The sequence below is a fragment of the Cydia amplana genome, chromosome 1 (assembly GCF_948474715.1).
Source record: "Cydia amplana chromosome 1, ilCydAmpl1.1, whole genome shotgun sequence".
NCBI classification, from domain to species: Eukaryota; Metazoa; Arthropoda; class Insecta; order Lepidoptera; family Tortricidae; genus Cydia; species Cydia amplana.
In genome coordinates this window covers 21,261,128-21,281,308 of record NC_086069.1, presented here as the reverse complement: position 1 = coordinate 21,281,308, position 20,181 = coordinate 21,261,128, and the positions used below count along the sequence as shown (strand labels likewise).

At 34.8% G+C, this 20,181-nt stretch overlaps 1 protein-coding gene across 2 annotated transcripts in view; it reads left to right on the top strand.

Annotated features, from left to right (window-relative positions):
* LOC134650365 (kinesin-like protein CG14535) overlaps positions 1-20,181 on the top strand; it is a 317,841-nt gene that overhangs the window by 82,274 nt on the left and 215,386 nt on the right. For both annotated transcript variants that reach the window (XM_063505326.1, XM_063505321.1), the window contains exon 3: positions 9,347-9,729. In XM_063505326.1, the coding sequence (XP_063361396.1) occupies positions 9,347-9,729 (383 nt within the window). The remainder of the gene's footprint in view (positions 1-9,346; positions 9,730-20,181) is intronic.

The window sequence follows — 20,181 nt, the reverse complement described above, 5'->3', positions numbered from 1 at the left end:
CCCTCACAAACGGCTTTTTAGCATTTTAAGCTCTTCTAGCTCAATAACCTCTTGTTCAAGCCAGCTCAAAATTTAATGACTAAAATATAATGCCCTCGACTATACGTTCACCCAATTTCATTTAAATTAGAACAAATTTACTTAAGTTATTGAGTATCAAACTATCCTCTGAAAGTTCAGCTTAAAAACATTGAAATGCCGGGACGTGCCCCTAGCCAGCCGTGTGTTCAAAGTCGAATGTAAGAACTTCGCTTCGCTTCGCTTCGCTTCGCTCGCTCGTTCGATTAAGTCCGTTTCGATGTATTGAACAGTTATATAATTAACAATGGTATTAATTTTTCTTACAAATCTATGTAATATTCCAAAATGCCGTGTGTCGTATGGCACGAGGGTGGAAACAACAGGGTAAGCAGTGAATAAAAATCTGGATGCAAACTCCAGGGGGCGTTCAATCCAGGTTGTCGGCCTATGGAAGATTAATACTTTACTTCCTTTGTGTTTGCCAACAAATAACTTGGGGGACGCTCAAAAATTGCCCTTGAAAGGCATTAGATGATTCTTGAAGCATTATTGCTTGGGATTACGAGTAAGTAATTTTTCGAGTAAGTACAGAATCCGTAGCAGATTAAGAAAAATGGTTGCCTCTATAATAACGTTGGTGGGTACTGGGTAGGTTGACTAAAGTAAACTAAAATGTTAGAAAACCTTGTGGCTAATTCGATAAACTAAAGTGTATTGCGCTCTAATTGTTAATTAATTCTATAATATAGAAATTGATTGATACTCATCAACTAAAGGTCATCCACTCTGATTCAAGATTTTTCCATATTTTTCCATCAAAACGTATAAAATACAGACAATTTTAAATTAAATGTGCATCACTTGTGATCATTAAGAAATACATCTATTAAGAAATATAACTCAGTAAAATCTTTAGATACTTGAAAGTCACAGAGTCGGACGTAATGCACACCTATATTACAAGCATTAACCACTGGTTTGAATTATTAACCATCCATCCACTTAGTATAATTCCTTAGTGAGCTCTCCGAGTGATAGACACTCTGTGTAATTAGCGACATCTACGTCACTTAATGTACCTGCGGTGAAACTTTGATTAGGTAGCGCTTAGTCTTTATTATGTGCTACTTACCTATTATGCGCTGTGCGGAATTTCGTATAGGTACATGAGAGTATAATAGAATAAACTATTTTCTTATCAAAAAAGGTGATAGGAAACCATATTTTTTTTGTTTCGAAAATCTAATATACGGCACCAACAATTAATGTTTTACCGTAAAAACATGTTTTTCTCAGTTAAAACTATTTAGTTAAAAGTCTTGGTGAACACTACTAGTTTTGACTTTTGACTACTTATAAAAAGTTAACATTATAAAATACAAAAAAGTCTGCTCTGGCGCTAACACACAGTATACAACATCACGTTGCTTCTCTGTCTTGTAAATCCTCATTTCAAGGATTCATGATGCCCATAGATATGAAACCGTGGTAATATTTATTTACTAAAATCGCCCCCGTCCCCATCCCTACCTACCTTATTAAGGTCATATTCAATTGCAACCAGGATTCATTCCAAGATAATAAGTATCCTATATAGTTTACTAGATTATAAACTATCTGTGTGCCAAATTGAATCGAAATCTGTTCAGCCGTTTTGCATGAAGTAAATAGGAACATACGCCCAATCAACTAAATCCAAACATACAACATTTTACGTTTATAATGTGTAATTAGTAGGATTCATTTCCATAAGCATACAAAAATGAAAAAAGCCACTGAACCTCATCGATAACTGCCCATCAGGTATAATAAAATTTTGCAATTCGATGCCCAAATTTCATATCAATCAATTTCGACGCTCCCTATGTGTGTATTTGTAAGCTGATTGTCTTCACAATACATTTTAAAATGTAATGCATGGTGTCATTATCGTTGTGAAACCGATTTGGAAATTAAAAATCGAATCAACAGTTATTAATTTTGATTATGCTTGCTTTTTTAGATCATTCATAAGAAGTATGAATTAAAATGTTGTAGTGTTATATATTTTTAGGTTCCAATAAAACATATCAGTATTCAGTATCACTTTAAGATAGTTTTTTTGGTAAACTAAGCAAATGCAATCCTTTATGAACTGTTCGCTCATACCATTTCATTTTGGGTAACGGCGCAGAAATTACTCGGGTAAAGTAAATAAATCTGGTTTTACAAATTATATTTCTCTTTGAACTCGGCAAAAATGCGGTAAGTCGAAATTTTTTAATAAACATCAAAGGTAGTAATTTCGTAATAACAGGCATTTCTCTAATCCCGACAGAGTTTTTGTTAGGACTACAAAGAAATTGCAAGAGATAGGAGTCCTTTGCAGTTATGAGACGTCTGGGCAAGAACTTCTTCATTTTGGAGTCCTTCGTTTTTATGTTAACAGTAATTTTTCTTTGTGACGAGACAAAATATTTGTATTATTTGACAGTTAGCCAGTGATTATGAGTTATGATTTTTATCCGAAATATTTTACTTAATTATAACAGACCACTCCATAACAATTACTTCACCCCCGCATCCTAACACAATTAACACAGGTGTTTCTCGCCGCGATTAATCTTTCTTAAGGCAAATGCACTTTTTCGCACGTAATACGTTAATGCATTTTTCGCGTGACCGTTGAGCAGGATAGCTGGTGTACGGTAATTAGCACTGCGTGGTATGATCGACGTTAATGTTAATCAATTCATTATTTAAGCGAAAGTCGGAAAATGATGGTCCCGATGGTCCCGGGTTCAATTCCTGGGCTGGGCTCTAAGGGCATTTATTTATTTTATGAACACAGATATTTGTTCCTGGGCCATGGGTGTTTTCTATGTTTAATATCTGGGAGACCGAGCTTTGCTCAGAAAACATATAAAAACAGAGATAAAACCTAGCTAGATCGTATTTCACCCCTAATAACCCCCATATAGCAAATTTCATCGAAATCGTTAGAGCCGTTTCCGAGATCCCCGAAATATATATACATATAAATAAATAAATATATAAATAAATAAATATGCAAGAATTGCTCGTTTAAAGGTATTAGATTAGATAAATATTTAGATATTATATATATCGTTAGTACCCACAACACAAGCCTTATGAGCTTACTCTAGGACTTATTGTTAGCCAATTTGTGTAATTAATGACCTTTAATATTTATTCATTTATTTATATATATTTTGCGAGACCGATGATAAATGTAGAATAGTTTGGTTTCATCGTATGTTGTTTTGACATTGCTTTATTCTTTTTAGATAAAAAGTATTTTCCTAGGTATACGAGTATAACAGTTTTGATCGGCGGCGTCTTTTGCTCTAAGGCAGACTTTCACAACATACAATATAGGGACAATTAAAGTAGGTATTCTTCAAACATTCAGGAACTTATGTTCGACGTTTAATTCATGCGTTTTTACCTTTATACCTTAAGGGGCCCACTGATTAACAGTCGGCCTGTCAGTTGTTCGGAACTGTCAAAATTTTGTTCTAACTGACAGGCCGATACCGTCCGGCGGACTGTTAATCAGTGGGCCCCTATACAATTCCAATGTACATAATATTCATAGGAATTAGACAAATTACTTATTATATAATTGGCCACTTTGACCGTCAATATCTATTTGACGCTGACTGTACCTTGAGACTACTAAATAAACCAGAAAAAATGCTTATTACCTAATTAGTTTCCTGCATTCAGAGTACATGGTACAAGTTGTATCAAATACACCTGCTTGCCAGTTACCTACTCGCTCAAGCTTTGTCTTTGAGTTGTTTGTACACTTAATGATACATATTGTTCAGAATAAGAAAGTTCTATTATTTGATTCAGTCAAAAAATGTTTAAAAATGTATCGTCTTACTATTAAATTTATATTCACTTATTTCTTTTTCTCTATTACCTATTTATTATGTTTGAAAGGTCATCGTATTACAATAAAAATACGGGTAAATAAAATGTGAATCCATTACGATTGCCCATGTTATCTGAACTCTGAACCCCTTTATATGAATCAGTACCTATGTTGGTAGGTACATAATTTTTGGATCACATCGAAAACATACTTATTGCGAATGCTCCCCGTCGGTTCGAGTTAGCCTATATTCACAATTTTTATAAGCGTAACGCACGTACTACGTCTTTATTTGTTATCTTAATTTGGTGTCAAAAATTCGCAGTGACGCCACACAACATTTTATGCGTTAAGATAAAACAGCTGCAGGTTTAGGTGCTATCATCGGTTAGTATCGACTAACTCTACAAATATTTATTTTATGTTAATACGTGTATTAAAACAAACCTTCTTGTCATCTGTATTCTGTGTTCTTTGTTCCTAGTAAAGTTCTAAATATTGACACACGGAACCCTCGAGATGCAATGTGTAAATTGTCTGATATTGAGACAAGATCACAAGACCTCTTTGAACGTGCTGTTCTTGTAGTGGAGTACCAACTATGTAGGTCTACATTTACACGTGTGTACACGGTATTATCTCGTCTCTGATGGGTATCTCAAGGAATGCAAATAATAACTACATAAAATATATTTGTATGAAACGACACAGTGTAATAAGGCTGTTAAAGTTACTGCACTGTATATTTTAGTACTTTCTCGCGGTATCGGAAATAATATAAACTACAATTTTGTAAAAATACTTACAGGATGCCAATTTTTTATGATATGATAAATAGATTTTATGGTGTACTAGGTAACAGATTCTTTTATTAATTTTAGCGAATGATTTTACAGTGATTGTAGACGGCGGTCTGTTAGTAATCGCTGCAGTTTGTAGTGATTATTTTAAATCTTAATAGTTAGGTATACTAAAGTTTGACATTGTTTTATTATGAATGTAGGGGTCGTCCTTTTTAAAGTTCTATAGCCATAAAAGGATTTGGGATATTCCGCCTTCAAATCTCAGCAAGTAGGCTATTACTCTTTCTGAGAAATTGCTTACATGCGATTGGGCCGACTTCGAGAAATGGAACTGCCTAGGTTATATCAAGGCCATATGATAAGTTTCCTTGAAATAACTTTCAGGCCATTGATATGGGAGCCACCCAATATAAGTAGTTGGACAAGGGTCGCTTGTCATGCGACAAGCGAGATTTCTAGTTCTACATGAAGCAAAATTATCTACCTTCAGAATCCGTTGTCTATTAACGTTATATTAGAAAGAGTGTGTCAAGCTCATTTTGAACAATTCCGCGCTTAGCAACCTTTGCTGTATATACGAGTAACACAATCCCACGCCAAATACTGATTTCTTGTTTTTACAAGTCCCATTAGAGCACAGTTGTGGCTACAGTATCCTACATTATTTACCGAACGAACAACATTTTCAGAGCTCACAAATAAACTTGAAATTGGTTTGGAACTTGTTACTGGTATTAGACGTTTTATGATCTCGTACATGCCCGATTTAAGACAGACCTCCTTTTATGTTCTCGAGTGGGGCGGTCACTCGTGGGAATTATTGCTTCGGAACTGTCCGATTTGATATAATATTCGTCGACTTGACCAATGATTTCGGTTTTAACAGACTTCAAATTTCCAAACCAATAAATTCCTTCTCAATTCGGTTGTATGTTTTTTTTCGTCAATGTTTGTTACCTCAAACTCCGCCATTTCTTAACTGATTTTGAAAAAAAAATTGTGAGTAGGGATGTAGGTATAGTTTGGGCACTTCCTTACAGATTGGTCCCATTTTTGTCAAAATCTAGTTCTGATGATAGGATCCATGAAGAATCGAGGGAACTGCTCAAATATTAAACATTTATTATTTTAGGCATACAAATCAATTAAATTCGAAAGAGTGATATTTGATTAGGTGGAACTGCTGATGAAATGGAACATCTCAACGACACGTACTTTACGTTTCGCGAAAGGCCAAAATAACCATTATATAATATTTTATCCAATAGTTTTATAGCGTTTTATTCCGAAACTCTGAATAATTGTTTTTAATTTTCTAATTTAACGTATTACGTTTACAATATCTAAAACTTATACATATTATATGAAGAGTAGGTAAACTAAGTTTTCCTTAATAAATGTCTTCCGACGCCAGAGGTCCGATATGGAATGCCCCCCAGTTTGATATTTACTTTTGTGCTCGGATTTTAGACTATATTTGCTGTGCCTTGGTCCAGTTTCAATTAAATCGTGTTTACGTGTTCACTATTGTCATGGGCTTTGCTGATACTCCACAGCTTATAGATTGTAGTCTTACCGGAGCAGAAATATACAAAGCTCACCGAATGTAAAAGGTGGATTTAAAAAAATACATTCACAGCGACTGAATTGTTGCTACAGTAATCGTATAGCAACGTATTTATGGAACAATTGGATACAAGTAAAGAATTATTAAATAAAAATTAGAAAAAGAAAACATTATTAGGTACATAAAAAGTAAGATAGAGTAAGTACTTAAATTTAGACGAAGAAAGTAAAGACATACACAAAATATATCACAAATATTAGGAGGCAACAATAAAAACAAGGTGGAAATTATAAAGACTATACACGCAACTGACTTCTTGCATTTTTAAAGATATAACTGTTTGAAACCTGCGCAAAGTTGCGGACGGCCAGACAGACGGACATGGCGAAACTATAAGGGTGACTACGAAACATTGAAAAGGATAAACTTGCACACACGTATATACTAAAGTGTCATTCTATGGAACTTGCTAACAATGCTAACCATGTAAACTAAAGTCACTAGTAATTTGACATTCAGAGACGATTTCAGTATGGCGGTTGTATGGACTGCTGGCTGGTGCTGGCTGGTTATGTGTAGGTATATTATACACCAATGGAGACACTGTAAATAAATACCTTAAATAAACCTCTCAATCCTCTCATCAAGATTCATTAAAGTCTCTTCATTTTCACGAAACTTGTAACTTCCGTCCCACGCAGCTTGATCAGTGCAAACTCCCACATCAGATATAACCACTACCTACCTGTAACTGTTTGCAAAACTACCCCTGAACTCTCGAAATAACTCAGGACCTCTTTGTTAAATGCTAAACGCGGACAGTCGGCAATCTAAATCGCAGAGAAAAATATCTCGGGGCGGAGCTGGGTATCAAAGTGGGGTTCACGAGATGTTGTAGATAGAGCCTTTGCGAGCATTGAGCGCCCAGTTAGCATTCAGAAAGACGCCGCGGGCGAAGGCGCGATAAAATCGTCGGTGAGTGCGCCGCTGCCTTGCTCGCTAGCGGCTGCTGGTGTGCGGAGCAACCTACAGGACTGTTATAGCTTTTCGAGTGCAGGTGAGTGTCTGCCAGAGCATATGTGTGGTCTTGAGGTTTGTGAGAACTGTGCGGATCTCAAGGTCTAAGTTATACAGTGTGTGGCCTTTAACACGGGCGAATAATTAAAACGTAGATTCTACTCCTCAAACAATAAAACTTTTGTTCAACAACTTTTTGAAATTATGTAGTCAAGATTGTCCCTTTTTCAAACAAACTAAATAATATTTTCAATGTACTTTAAATTCTGTCTAATTGACATTGCCTGTCAGCCTTGTCACCGTACAGGCATAATCAATTTCGTAGTACATTGCGTGTTCGAATAAATTTTAAAGTGTTTTAAAATCCAAACCACAAGTTATTTTTAAAAGTCGCTGAACAAACATTGTCTAGTTTGAGGAGTAGAATCTACGTTTTAATTTTTCGCCCGTGTTACAGGCCACACACTGTATATCCGCGTCAATCTGTCGTCAATATCTATATTTTTACAGACACACAAGTGCTCGAGCAGAACTTTGTTTTTAAAATATTTTAAATGTGCAGTTTCCAACCGATTTCAAAAAATTAAAAAGTTCTCAATTTGTCTGGATCTTTTATTGCTTCATCTACTACTCTATTACAATAACGGAATGATAAGCCTTATAAGTTTCTACCTATGTGCAAACTGGTGACAATCACTACATAGTATAAAACAAAGTCGCTTCCCGTTGTCTGTCTGTCTGTGTTTATGCTTATATCTTTTTCTGCGCAACGGATTTTGATGCGGTATTTTTTAATAGATAGAGTGATTCAAGAGGAAGGTTTATGTATAATTTGTTAAACCGTGCGAAGCCGGGGCGGATCGCTAGTGTTCTCATAAGTTACTGACAAGTCAAAAGAATGCTGTCACATCATTCAAACCATAGATTTCTAGGTGACCGCCTTATGTTCACGCTAGCTGGTCCGTTCGTCCGTGTGTCCGGTCATAACTATTCAGCTGCCACTCTTACATCGGCAGTCACCTGCAACGTCGAGCTGAAGGGAGACAGGGCGCGGAACTAGTGTATGAAATTATGGCATTTTTAATGTAGGGTAGTGAGGGAAATGTTAAGGAGCGGAACGTGAAGCTTAAAATGTTTATAGAGAATTTTAATAAGTACATCATACTTAAAAACTTTTTACAAAAAAAAGAAAACCGACTTCAAAAAGGATAAAATCAAATATTACCAACTCATATGTTTGATGTCGGTGCAACTCAAAAAGGACTAAAGCATGCAGTTAATTATATAATTATGTAATTAGGTAACAATAATTACAGCTTCTTAACTGCCTTCATTAAAAAAAATCCAATACACCCTTACGATCGGAGTAAAAGTCATCTGCTCATAGATGAATAGAGCGAGCAGGACAGTAATATTTTATTCAGCGTTTCAACAACATTGTGCTACGAAGTTTTTGTTAGGTACCTTTGAAAATGTAAGAGATAAAATGGTTATTGTCTTGTCGCCGGCTGCCATCGAGAGAATTTTCTATCGAACTATGCGACAATAAGTTGTTCGTTGTGAAATCGTGTTGAGAGTCCATAAAATTATTTAGGTATTTAAATTTCAATAATGTTATAGTCTCGCATATGTTGATGTACCTATATAATTTTAAATAATATATAATTAGGAGATAATAATGAAGTGAATAATTTTTTTCTTGTTATTTGTTGCCATGGTTGACTTAAACACCATAAAGCTAGGTTTTAAGAGTGACCCAGTTCCCCTGGGTCACCTCCTATTTTCACCGAGGCCTTCCGGAAAACTAGTTTTAACTTTAGTGAAAACTCGTTTCAGTTAAAACGGTTACATAATTGTACAAAAACATAGAAAATTACTCAAAAATACTAGAGCGGAGCGGAGGAAATTACGTCTTACGATACGGATAAAAATGTTACATATTTCGCTGTAAGCCCTCAACACTCCTTTTATATTTTAGTAAAAGCTTTGCACTTAATACCTACCTTTCAATTACAGCTTCAGCTAAGCTCTCACTAAGCCGTTTTTCTCTTACAGGTCAAAGCGACGGCTCCGAAAATGGACCGCAACGGTTATTTTTTCTACGTTGCGTCTACCGCGAAAAAAAAGAAAATAAGTTTGATGCAGCCAAAGCCTCCTCGAGTGGCCTTCGTCGACAAGCGGCGGCCAGGGGTGGCAGAGAGGATCGAGTGCGAGCCTCGGGCCAGTGTGGCTCCAACCGCTACGGAGTACACACGCGAGGACCCCATGACGCAGCGAGGCCCGTCGCCCGCGCCACGCGCGCGCCTGTACACGCAACTCGAGAGTTATCAGCCGCGATATCATACCATACGTGACAGTGGTGATAAGAGAGTGGACAGTGAGTGCCGAAGACGGAAAAAGGATCAAAGGATTGCCGGGCAGCCACAGGGTGTTTTGAGGTAAGTTGTTTTTATTTCTAATGTATTTATTAGCTATCAGATTGCTTAAACTAAATGACAATTAGTAGAAAAAAAAATGACATTGTTTAAATTTAACGCGACATGGTCAAATGTAAAAAAAAAACTTTTTTGTTTAGTTCATAATTTTAACCAAAAAAAACATAATTCATAATTCATAATTCATAATCATTTATTTGCAAAATAAGGAGTTACAAAAAAAAAAGTTGGTACGTTATATTTAAGTCCGTCCTTTTAGCCGTCCATGCACAGCATGCAAATCTTACAAGCTAGCCTAAATCTACATTATTTTATTAAATAACAATTTTATTTACAAATTATAGCTAAAACAACAACCAGAACTAAAAAGTAAAATAAAATCAAGAATAAAATCGAAATATAATGTCAAAATATAAATAATAATTAATTAATGACCAGAAACAATAACTTGATATACATTTTTTATTAGATTTACTTCGTTTAAGTTGTCATATCAATTGGAATAAATTAAACTAGTTCATATCATAATGAACTAGTTTAATTTATTCCAATAACATCATAGTCGGTCACTACACTGATACTTCAAATCACTAAGTCGTATCGGTATATATGGATTCAATTGCAAATACCTACTCCAATACCAATCAAAATCGTTTGTTCATGGTAATTCGTGAATCGGTTAATTTTAGGAATTCCAAATGAAATAATATAGGTAAACATTCATGATTTCAGACATTGAATATTGATAAATTCAAATGCCACCGACAGAGCCAAACTGGTGGAAATTATGAAATTAATTGCATGCATTCAATTCCCCAATTGACTTCCAGTTTATTAAACTGGGGTATTATTATAATGAAAGTACCTACATTTTATTGTAGGTACTTAACGAATGATTAGGTACTGTTAGTAAACTTTTTTTATTCTTTTTGTTTTGTTAAATTGTTTTATCGGGTAATTTTGCATATTATACACCTACTTGCAATTGTACAATAATTCCGAATATGGACTCTAAATTGATAAAATTATGGGGGATTTTAGGACCCATACCCATATTTTGAAGTAGGTATTTGGAATAACTCGAATACACCTCATCTTTTTAATTGTTATCTTGTATCTTGATATAAACATGAATGAATGGGTGAATTGTTTTAGGTGATAAAAGATAGGTAAGTATATATATTATACGCGACTGTACTCATTACTATGAGGAACTTTTGTTATGAAAACAACCCTGAAATCACAAAAAATACATCAGGTGTTCCAATTCCATACTGATTCTCCATTCGACAGTTGTGTGGAAATCATTATTTTTTTCGTGATTTCAGATTGCTGCTACAGTTAAAGTTGGTCACAGAAATGAGTACAGTCGCGTACAATATACATCTTGTATGTCACCTAAAAAAATGTCGCTTAGTACCTATAAAAGTATCCGTTTTGATCACCAGCCACCACCTTAGGTATTTTTTTAATTTATTTTTAGATTCTAAGAGTACCTACCTACACAATAAAGTTTTGAAAAAAAATAGATTCTGTAAAGTTTATGGTTTATGATAGTCTTGTAATCAGTAATCTTAACATTATGAACAGCAAACTTTGTCAGTTTCACAACATACACTAGGTTGGTATACAGCGGGTCGTCAATTAAAGTAGGTAATGAATTTGCCTGTGGCTAAGTATTCCCATCTAATAAATGGTATCACTAACGTCACTGCTTCGGCAACCATTTATTTTATCGGTAGTCTTAACAAAAATAATATTATAAAACATTTCAATAACTTAGATTCGTCGAATCATTGCTACTAACAACCTTTCATAACTGTCGCATTGTGCATTGCCATGCACTAATAGTGAATAATTTCACTAAGAAAGCCTTTTATGGCCAACCTTCAATCAGATAAAAACGGACTTTCAATTATTCACCAATAGCTGGTAGTGCATTCCGATTAGCTGCGCGAGCGCCGGATAGTCGAGTTATCGGGCGATCCAGTGTAGCATGACCTCCCTAACAACTATGCTTAATCAAAATGTGCACATACTTATACTAATTTGCCTGAGACTTGGACTCGGCTATATCGATGGCTGTCGGAATGACACCCCTGGTCGTAATTGCAATCTCGTATGACATGGGATCAGATTCCATACAAAGCGTGGTTTATTATAATCCTCTTTACTATAAAGAGAGGGCTAGTAATAATGTATACTTAGTGACCACTGTAGTTTTGATCTGAGATGCAGATGAAAGGTTCATTGTTAATGATGTGTCTTTACTTGACTGACTAAGAATAATTCCATTAATATCCAATTTATTTTAGTGTATTTAACAGTGTATACTTATATTTGAGTGTTGATATATTATGCTTGAAAAATAATAAAAGTTAGGATAACATGTAGAGATAAATATATAGATTACTCAGTAGGTTATCATCACATGGCTTTCCGTCCATTACAGACGCTTTATGCATTGCTGTTTAGATAACGGGTTTGGTGACTGTGGAGGCCGATGCGTGAGCGGCACGACGCCCCACATTTTTGGCAGAGCAAGCTCATGCCACCTGAGGTTTCAGTCCCGGTTTGCTTTCTGCGACACCTTCTGCTATCTAAAGCATTAAACCAGGCTTAGTCGCATAGCCTTCTCCCCTCTACATCAAGCTTGCGCCATCCATCACCTTCCCAGGCATGGTGGTCGATTTCAAATGCAGACGTGTCTCGCTTAACACAATCTTTAAAGCGCAGCATCGGTCTTCCCACGTTCCTTTTAGCATACGCAACTGCACCAAACAAGACACGTCAAGGTATTCTAGAGGGTTCCACATGCCCCAGCCACTGCAAGCGTCTCTGTTTGAGAAGAGCGGCAAGACTGGGCAGCAGTGCTTTTTGAAAACCCTCTGATTGGTCACTTTGTCCTGCCAAGTTATGCCTAAAATGTCGCGTAGACAGCGCATGTGAAAAGTGTTGAGTCGTCGCTCCTGTTTTGCATACGTCGTCCAGGTTTCTGCTCCGTACAAGAGTATACTTAGTACGCAAGTCTGGTATACCATCATCTTGGTTCTAACAGTGAGATGTTTTTTGCACCACACCCTTGAACGTAGCCTTCCGAACATGGTCGCCGCTTTGCCAATACGAATATCGATCTCTGCATCAAGCGAGAGATTATTCGACACGGTCGACCCAAGGTAGCAAAACTTATTGACGACTTCCAGAGCTGTGCCATCCACCAGTATTCTGGGTGCTTCCGCACTGCCCTGCACTAACACGACTGTCTTTTTGGCATTGATAGACATGGATAACAAAGGTACACCTCAATAAAATCTACAGTTTCAACAAATAAACAATTCATTAAGAATAGATGCAGATAATAGACGTTGGCCAAAGAACAATGTCTTCCAACCTTATGTCTTATGTCTTAAGTTTAGTTTAATATAGAGCTTTTAGTGTGATAAATGGTTTTTTACTCTCAGAAATCATGTTACTGATATTTAAACATAACGCATGAAGTACTTAACTTATTTTTTTTTTTCCTTTTTTACTTTAGGTTCTCTATTATTTTATTAGGGTCCGACTGAAAACCAGTCGAGCCCCTTTTTAACATCACGTTGTTTTGTTTATCCTCCTAAGGCCCAAGGTCCTACCTATAGTACAGTCACCAGCATAAATAAATGACTATGGGCAGCCGTGCAAAAATATCTGATGCTCCATTGGAGGCATAAGTATATGACGACACTACCTCGGTAAAAATATGTGATCCTTTGTGACCAGCAAAAATATCGTTAGTCCGTATCCGCATAAATATCGGATCGGGTCGCTTAAAAATATTTGATTACTCATAAAATTCAAAATTATGTGATTACTCTCATCTGGAATAAATATCTCTCCACTGTAAAAGCAAATACATCGGATGGACGACAGACCGCCTATTTATCTGACACGTTGGAAAATCACTAATATGTTATCGACCTTTAAAAACGAACCATACATGTTTGGTATAGAGCCGTAAATTGTATAAAGTGATTTGACAATTCACGAAAAGAGTGCCGACTTGTCATTGTATATGTCTGTCTCACATTATATTCTATCATCGATTTGACGGAATAAACTGGATATAATTTTGAATTGTAACGTATTGCAATCATGAATCTAGTATATAACTGGATCTGGCATGAGGGGTGGGGGAAATGACAAAACGGGATAGTCTTATGTGTCTTTCAGTAGGAGTAGCAGCGAAAGCGCTATTATTGTTTGTCCTTGTCAGTCTCACAGGTTGACCTCTTCATCATTCTTTTTTATGTAAGAAGGAGGTTTATTACACATTGTCTATTAAAAGTCTACCTGAATTATGTCACAATTTAAAATTGCAAGTGAAATATGTGAGACAGACATATGCAATGACAAGTCTGCACTCTTTTCGTGAATTGTCAAATCACTTCAAACAATGTAAGGCTCTATGCTATCCGGGTATGGTTCGTTTTTCCCGATTGATGACATATTTCATAATTTCGTGTCAGATATATAGGCGGTCCCTCTGCCATCCGATGTATTTGCATTCACATTGGAGAGATATTTATGCCAGATGAGAGTAATCACATAATTTTGATTTTTATGGGTAATCAAATATTTTTAAGCGATCCGATCCGATATTTATGCGGATACAGAGTAACGATGTTTTTGCCGGCCACAAAGCATCACATATTTTTACCGAGGTAGTGTCGTCATATACTTATGCCTCCAATGGAGCATCAGATATTTTTGCACGGCTGCCCACAGTCATATATTTTTGCTGGTGACTGTACATTTAACGCCAAAAGACCATTATGCGGAGTTAAGGACGGCGCTGTAAAGAAATTTGAAATAAAGATTTAAAATTTTAGTTTTTTCTTTTCTTGGTGTTCGTTATTTAATACTAATTTATGGAATGACTTTCATAACTAAATATCTTTATTATCAACGATATAATAGTTGATAATATTAGAGCTAAAATTTTTGAAATTGATTTTCAATACAATGCATGATTCAAGTGATGCATGATGTTGATATTGTTGATGAAGAAATATAATTGTTGATGAAGAAATATAGGAGCTATTTTGAGAGTATTACCACAGGAAATTTCCTTAAATGAAACTATTCTTCTATTAATTACTAAGTGTGATATGTATGGAATATAATAATATATAACGAAAACAATATAAAATTGAAAACACGTACCTAATAAATAAAATAATCTACGTAACAATTTCGTTCATATATTTTAGCTCTTAAATGAATAGATGTTTTAATTAAATGATAGATCCTATATCTTGCTAAAATACTGTTACTAATTATTCGCATGAAGATATTGGCATTGATTTGTGGTATCTAACACATTATTGACCGAAGCGTAGCGAAGGTCTACGTTTTGACTCGGGCATTTTGCTTTTGTATGTCCGGATGGGTGTCCTCTACAGGTCACAATTCTCAACCGATTCTTGTGAAATTTTGTGACCAGATTCTATGAGTAAATAAAAAAAAATTGTCGATCCCGTTTTTGGACATTTTCAAAAATGGAGGAGTTGTGATACCTCGCGCTTAAACAAATAGTCGTATCGATATCATAAGAGTATTTTCTTTTTGAGACATATTTACATAGTAAATGGCAAAAAATGCAGAAAAATTGATTTGCTGGTTTAGGCGGTATTTAGATATTTAAGAACTATCATGGCGCATTTTGTAAACAATCGCTTTGTTTGTTTATATATTGTTTGTTTGTACACAGAAAGTCTGGGTTCGATCCCCAGTAAGACATAACTTTTTGTATTTTTTTTTTCACTTAAACTTCGTATTTTTTTTAATAAATTAAAATCTTTGTATTGTTGATTGATCAAACCGCTGTGTGGCGCTGTCATCGTGCACGGTCCCAATAAGCTATGCTCGCGAGGTCTACAGCTCACAGAGCCACTAGTTATTTTGTTCAAGCATATAACCAAGAAGTCTCTCGTCAAAAGATTTCGTCGACAATAGGTAGAAGTTGTGCGGAGTTTTTCAATTTAATGAGACGAAGTGGGTGTGTAGGTATTGATCAGGGATAATGCCATTTGCATAGATATTGTGTTGGTAAATCCCACCAACTTATAAAAATATATCATGTGACGTCACGTTTTGAAGGAAATTAAATATAAATAATTATGTACATTCAGCAAAATTACTAACTTCACACTCATACATACAAATATGTTATGTTTTGCTGACTGTACAATTGTACATAACTTACTTTTTTCCGATGGTTGAACTCTTTTTGACCGACTTCATCATTTCAAAAGGAGTCAAGTTCTGCAATTCGTTTTTCATGTATTGTAAAATGTTGTACTTATGTTTTTTTTTAATGTTTGTTTCCTCAGAACTCCGTCATTTCTCAACCGATTATGAGAAGAACTATGGTTACAAATAATTTTAATGATATTATTATTAAGTATTTCAAATTGTTTTGTGAAGTTGGATTTTGTTTCATCATCATTCGCTCTTGCCCTTATCCTATTCATTTGGGGACGGCGGCGGGTTGGGGGGTTTTGTCTATTAAATTCAATTTAATTTATACAGCAAAGTGTTTTAAAAAAGACCATTGATTTTCCTTATTCAGGATATTACTTTCCTACTATTCAATGATTCAACTAGTAATAGGGTGTGTTAACTGGTTTTGCCTTTGATACATTAATACCTATAAATAAGACCACATATTCTGTTTCAGAGGAGAGAAGTGCGTATGTAGCCTTTTCATTTTCCTTTCTTTCACATCGCTTTCTTTTCAATGATTTTCCTTAAATTTGAAGGGTCTATATAACTACACAGTGATTTATGTATTCCACACGTACAACTTTTTATCCACGTTTATGTAAGCCAATTCTGATAAGTATGTATGTAATGTATCAACCCAAATTCGTGCGTAATTATATATCATTAAACGGTTACATTTCCGTCGGTAAATTAAGTATCAAAACCACTTCGACAGCTAATTTACTGCGAAAAAGTTTTCTCCTATGTCGTAAATTGTTTGCGATCTGAGGAATCGATTTATGAAGTCACCGCGAGAGGTCACTTTACATAATTTAAGGCGTCAAGAAGATAATTTGCCCTTGGTTCGTTGTAAATTTTCCTTAATAATGTGCTGGATTATTTTCGCCTGTCGGTGTTTTATTATATGTGTAAGCGCTTTTATGCTTCAAAAGTTAAAGGTTTGGCGTGATATTTGATTGTAATAAATTATTCTTATTCTTATACCTACCCTGCTGTATCCCTAATCCGTCCAATGAATACAAATAGAGCCGTCGCGCTTTGGTAATGGTAAACCTAATTTCAATTGGCTCTTTCATATACCTAAGTATGTAGGATTAGTTTTAATTAATTTACCGAATATTCTATCCACCTAAGTAATATTTTATTCATAACATTAACTGATGCCGAACTGGGTCAATGCTCAAAGCAACAGATTATTTGGCTCATAATAAACATTTACCTGTAATTTAAATTTTATCAGATGATTTTGCCTACACGTTTTGATGTTTCACGTATAACAACAAAAAATATAAACGTAACATAATAAAAAGGACGAAAGTTTTTTTTCAACATCTTTAGATTATACTAGTCATTTGTCCCTCATATGTCAATAAAGCTCGGAAGCTATTGAAAGAATGGCATCTTTAATATAGCCGCTTAATAAGGTGAAGGTTTATTATAAATGGACTTTAATATTTATAATGTTATACGAAATGTTATGAGACGTCGTCGGTAAAGTTATTTAATATCCTGTCGGCTTATGATTATTATATGAAATAATTATCATAACTTTCAGAAATTCTTGTCATTGGGAGTAAATTATTTATGAAACTTGTTTTTGGGTTTAGGACGTTGTACCATACATAATTTATTTAGAGTGTGATTTCATGCTTGTACGATCATTTACATTTTACTATTGTTAAGGCCGTGCATCGAAAAATAACAGGATCTTAGAAAGGTGGCAGTGGCTAGCCCCGGAAACAAACAGTAGTGATTTTCGGATATATGTTTCTTGACTATATGATAAGAGATTTCGTAGTAGTCGAAACACGAATGCTTAAAATTTTCTCGATAGAAAATAAATCCAAACTTACGTGTTCATTTTTCGGTTTTAGCTTCGTGCAACTAGAAAACACATCCATATCCAGCACAACCCACCTTACAGCAAAGGTTTTCATCTCGTCTTAACTTTCAAAGAACTAAATATTAACTTATTATCCTTTACCGATGGATTTATTATCGATTTTTGATTTTATGAATTCAACAGCAAACGCCCATTTTACGCAGTTCCGTTTCTCTTTCTGTCATGCGTCAAAGTCATAAATGCATCCTTTATGCCAGTAATGTTAGATGGCCGTCGTGCCTCAAAGAGGTAAGACCTATGTCACTTCGCGCAGCGCTCCGAATTACGTAAAATTTTAATATCCAATAAACGTTGAGTCGTAACTCCATTGAGTAGTAACGGAATCGGAGGTAAACCTATGATGGTGCCTTCTTACAGGCCTATACGTTACGCATGTGTGCGTGTTTGCTAGGCTACGTCATGCTACGTCGAAATCTATACTCTTTGTCAGTTACAACGGGTTAGGAAATTTCGACAGATATTGAAATGTATCGGTAGCTGTTTGGTATTTAGCCATCAGAATCTAACCGTAACTTTTTGCTTTATTTTTGTTTGAAAATAAAATATCTATAAGAATATATTTTTTGCTTTTTTTCTATTGTAATGATAAAAATAAATCTAGTATGTTTCATGCTCAAATAATTTAAAATAATTGAATAAATATTAAAAACTAATTGATATTACTCGTTTTAATTATTATATTATTAAGTTTGTTTGAATAAAATATTTTATTTCAATAATACGAAAAGTTATTATATTTAAGTACCACTAAAAAAGGTCTCTACTTACAAAAACTCACTTGCACGGGCCGGGGTTCGAACCCGTGACCTCCGGTTTGAAAGTCGCACGCCACTACAATTTCACATAAGTAATTTACAATGACATGATACCGTGGAAAAAGTGAATATTACAATGTACTGTGTTACTATCATTTTATAGTTTATTTTGGCTTGACAAGGAGGAATGAGAAAAACGTGCAGAGCGAGAGGATTAAATCTCTCTGTCCCTTTCTTAAAGTAGCCAATCCTAATTATGACATCTGTTTTGATATTAATTCTTTGAACATAATTTGTCGATGTTCTTTTTTATATCATCGAGAAAGATTTTTATTAAAAAAATGTGTTGAATTTATATGTTTTATTTATGTTTTTTTTGCATAAATTTCATTACTTTTGACAAATTTTGATTGTGATGACAAACGATTTGATGTGATGTGTGAAACGAACCATGTGATCAACGATTTATCTAATAAAACTTCATTTAGTCGAAAAAAATAGTTGTCTACTACCGGGTGGAAAAAAATTATGGGCCCTGGAGGGAAAGTGCCTTAAAACCTTAAGTTTGCTCATTTTACTTAAATGAAACATTATTGTTTTTTAAAGAAACAACTGCATTCAAAGATTTTTGAAGTGAAAACTTCTTTAGCGGCGCTAGGCACTTTATGAGGTGGGGAAAAAATGATAAACTCGAGACAGCGTAAGGCGATCATGTGACCGTAAGGTTTAGATGGCATTTAAATCAATAAAGAAAAACTCAATGACATTACATGAAAAAGGTTATAATCTTGTACGGGCTGAAATACGAGGATCTCACAGTATTATAACTTTATATCACTCAAATATAATTCAATAAAGCTACATCTTGATGAAATCGCTAATAAAAGTGAACTCTAGTACTGGTGAATAAAACTCAAAATATCATGACCAAATAAATAAATTATTATAATTAATAAATTTGATTTTCGAATTTTAAACAAGCTCACTGACCAGCAATTTCGGAACCAAAAGTTTTCAATAGAAAGGAGGATGGGTCAATTATACATAGTGCTGCAGACATTTTGGACTAGTCATTGAGTTTTCACTTCTGTCGGCACTCCCGGAATGCAACACGTTGTTTTTTTTTTAAATTCGCTTAATCGCGCCCGGGAATCGAACCTACTTTTTCCACACTATTAAAGAACACAAATGCTTTTCTTCTGGTAACTTAAATGTTCTATCTATCTTGGTGATATGTCAATGCAATCAAATAATCTGAAAAAATAACAATAACCCAATTTATGAATTCCGTTCCTTCAGAAAAATGCGAAATGTACGTACAATTTTTAGGGATATCGTACTTTTCCCAGAGACAAATTTAGTTGGCTAAGACACATTTTCACTGATTTGGGGTCTGTACTAAAAATCTAACATAATATGATAAGGACTTAATCGTTTTAAGCTCAAGAGTGAGTTTTCCTAAAGCTTTTTCTAAAAATTATGTCTTTATTAACGTTAGGAGTGCACTGCAGCATGTCAAATGTATGCCAAAAT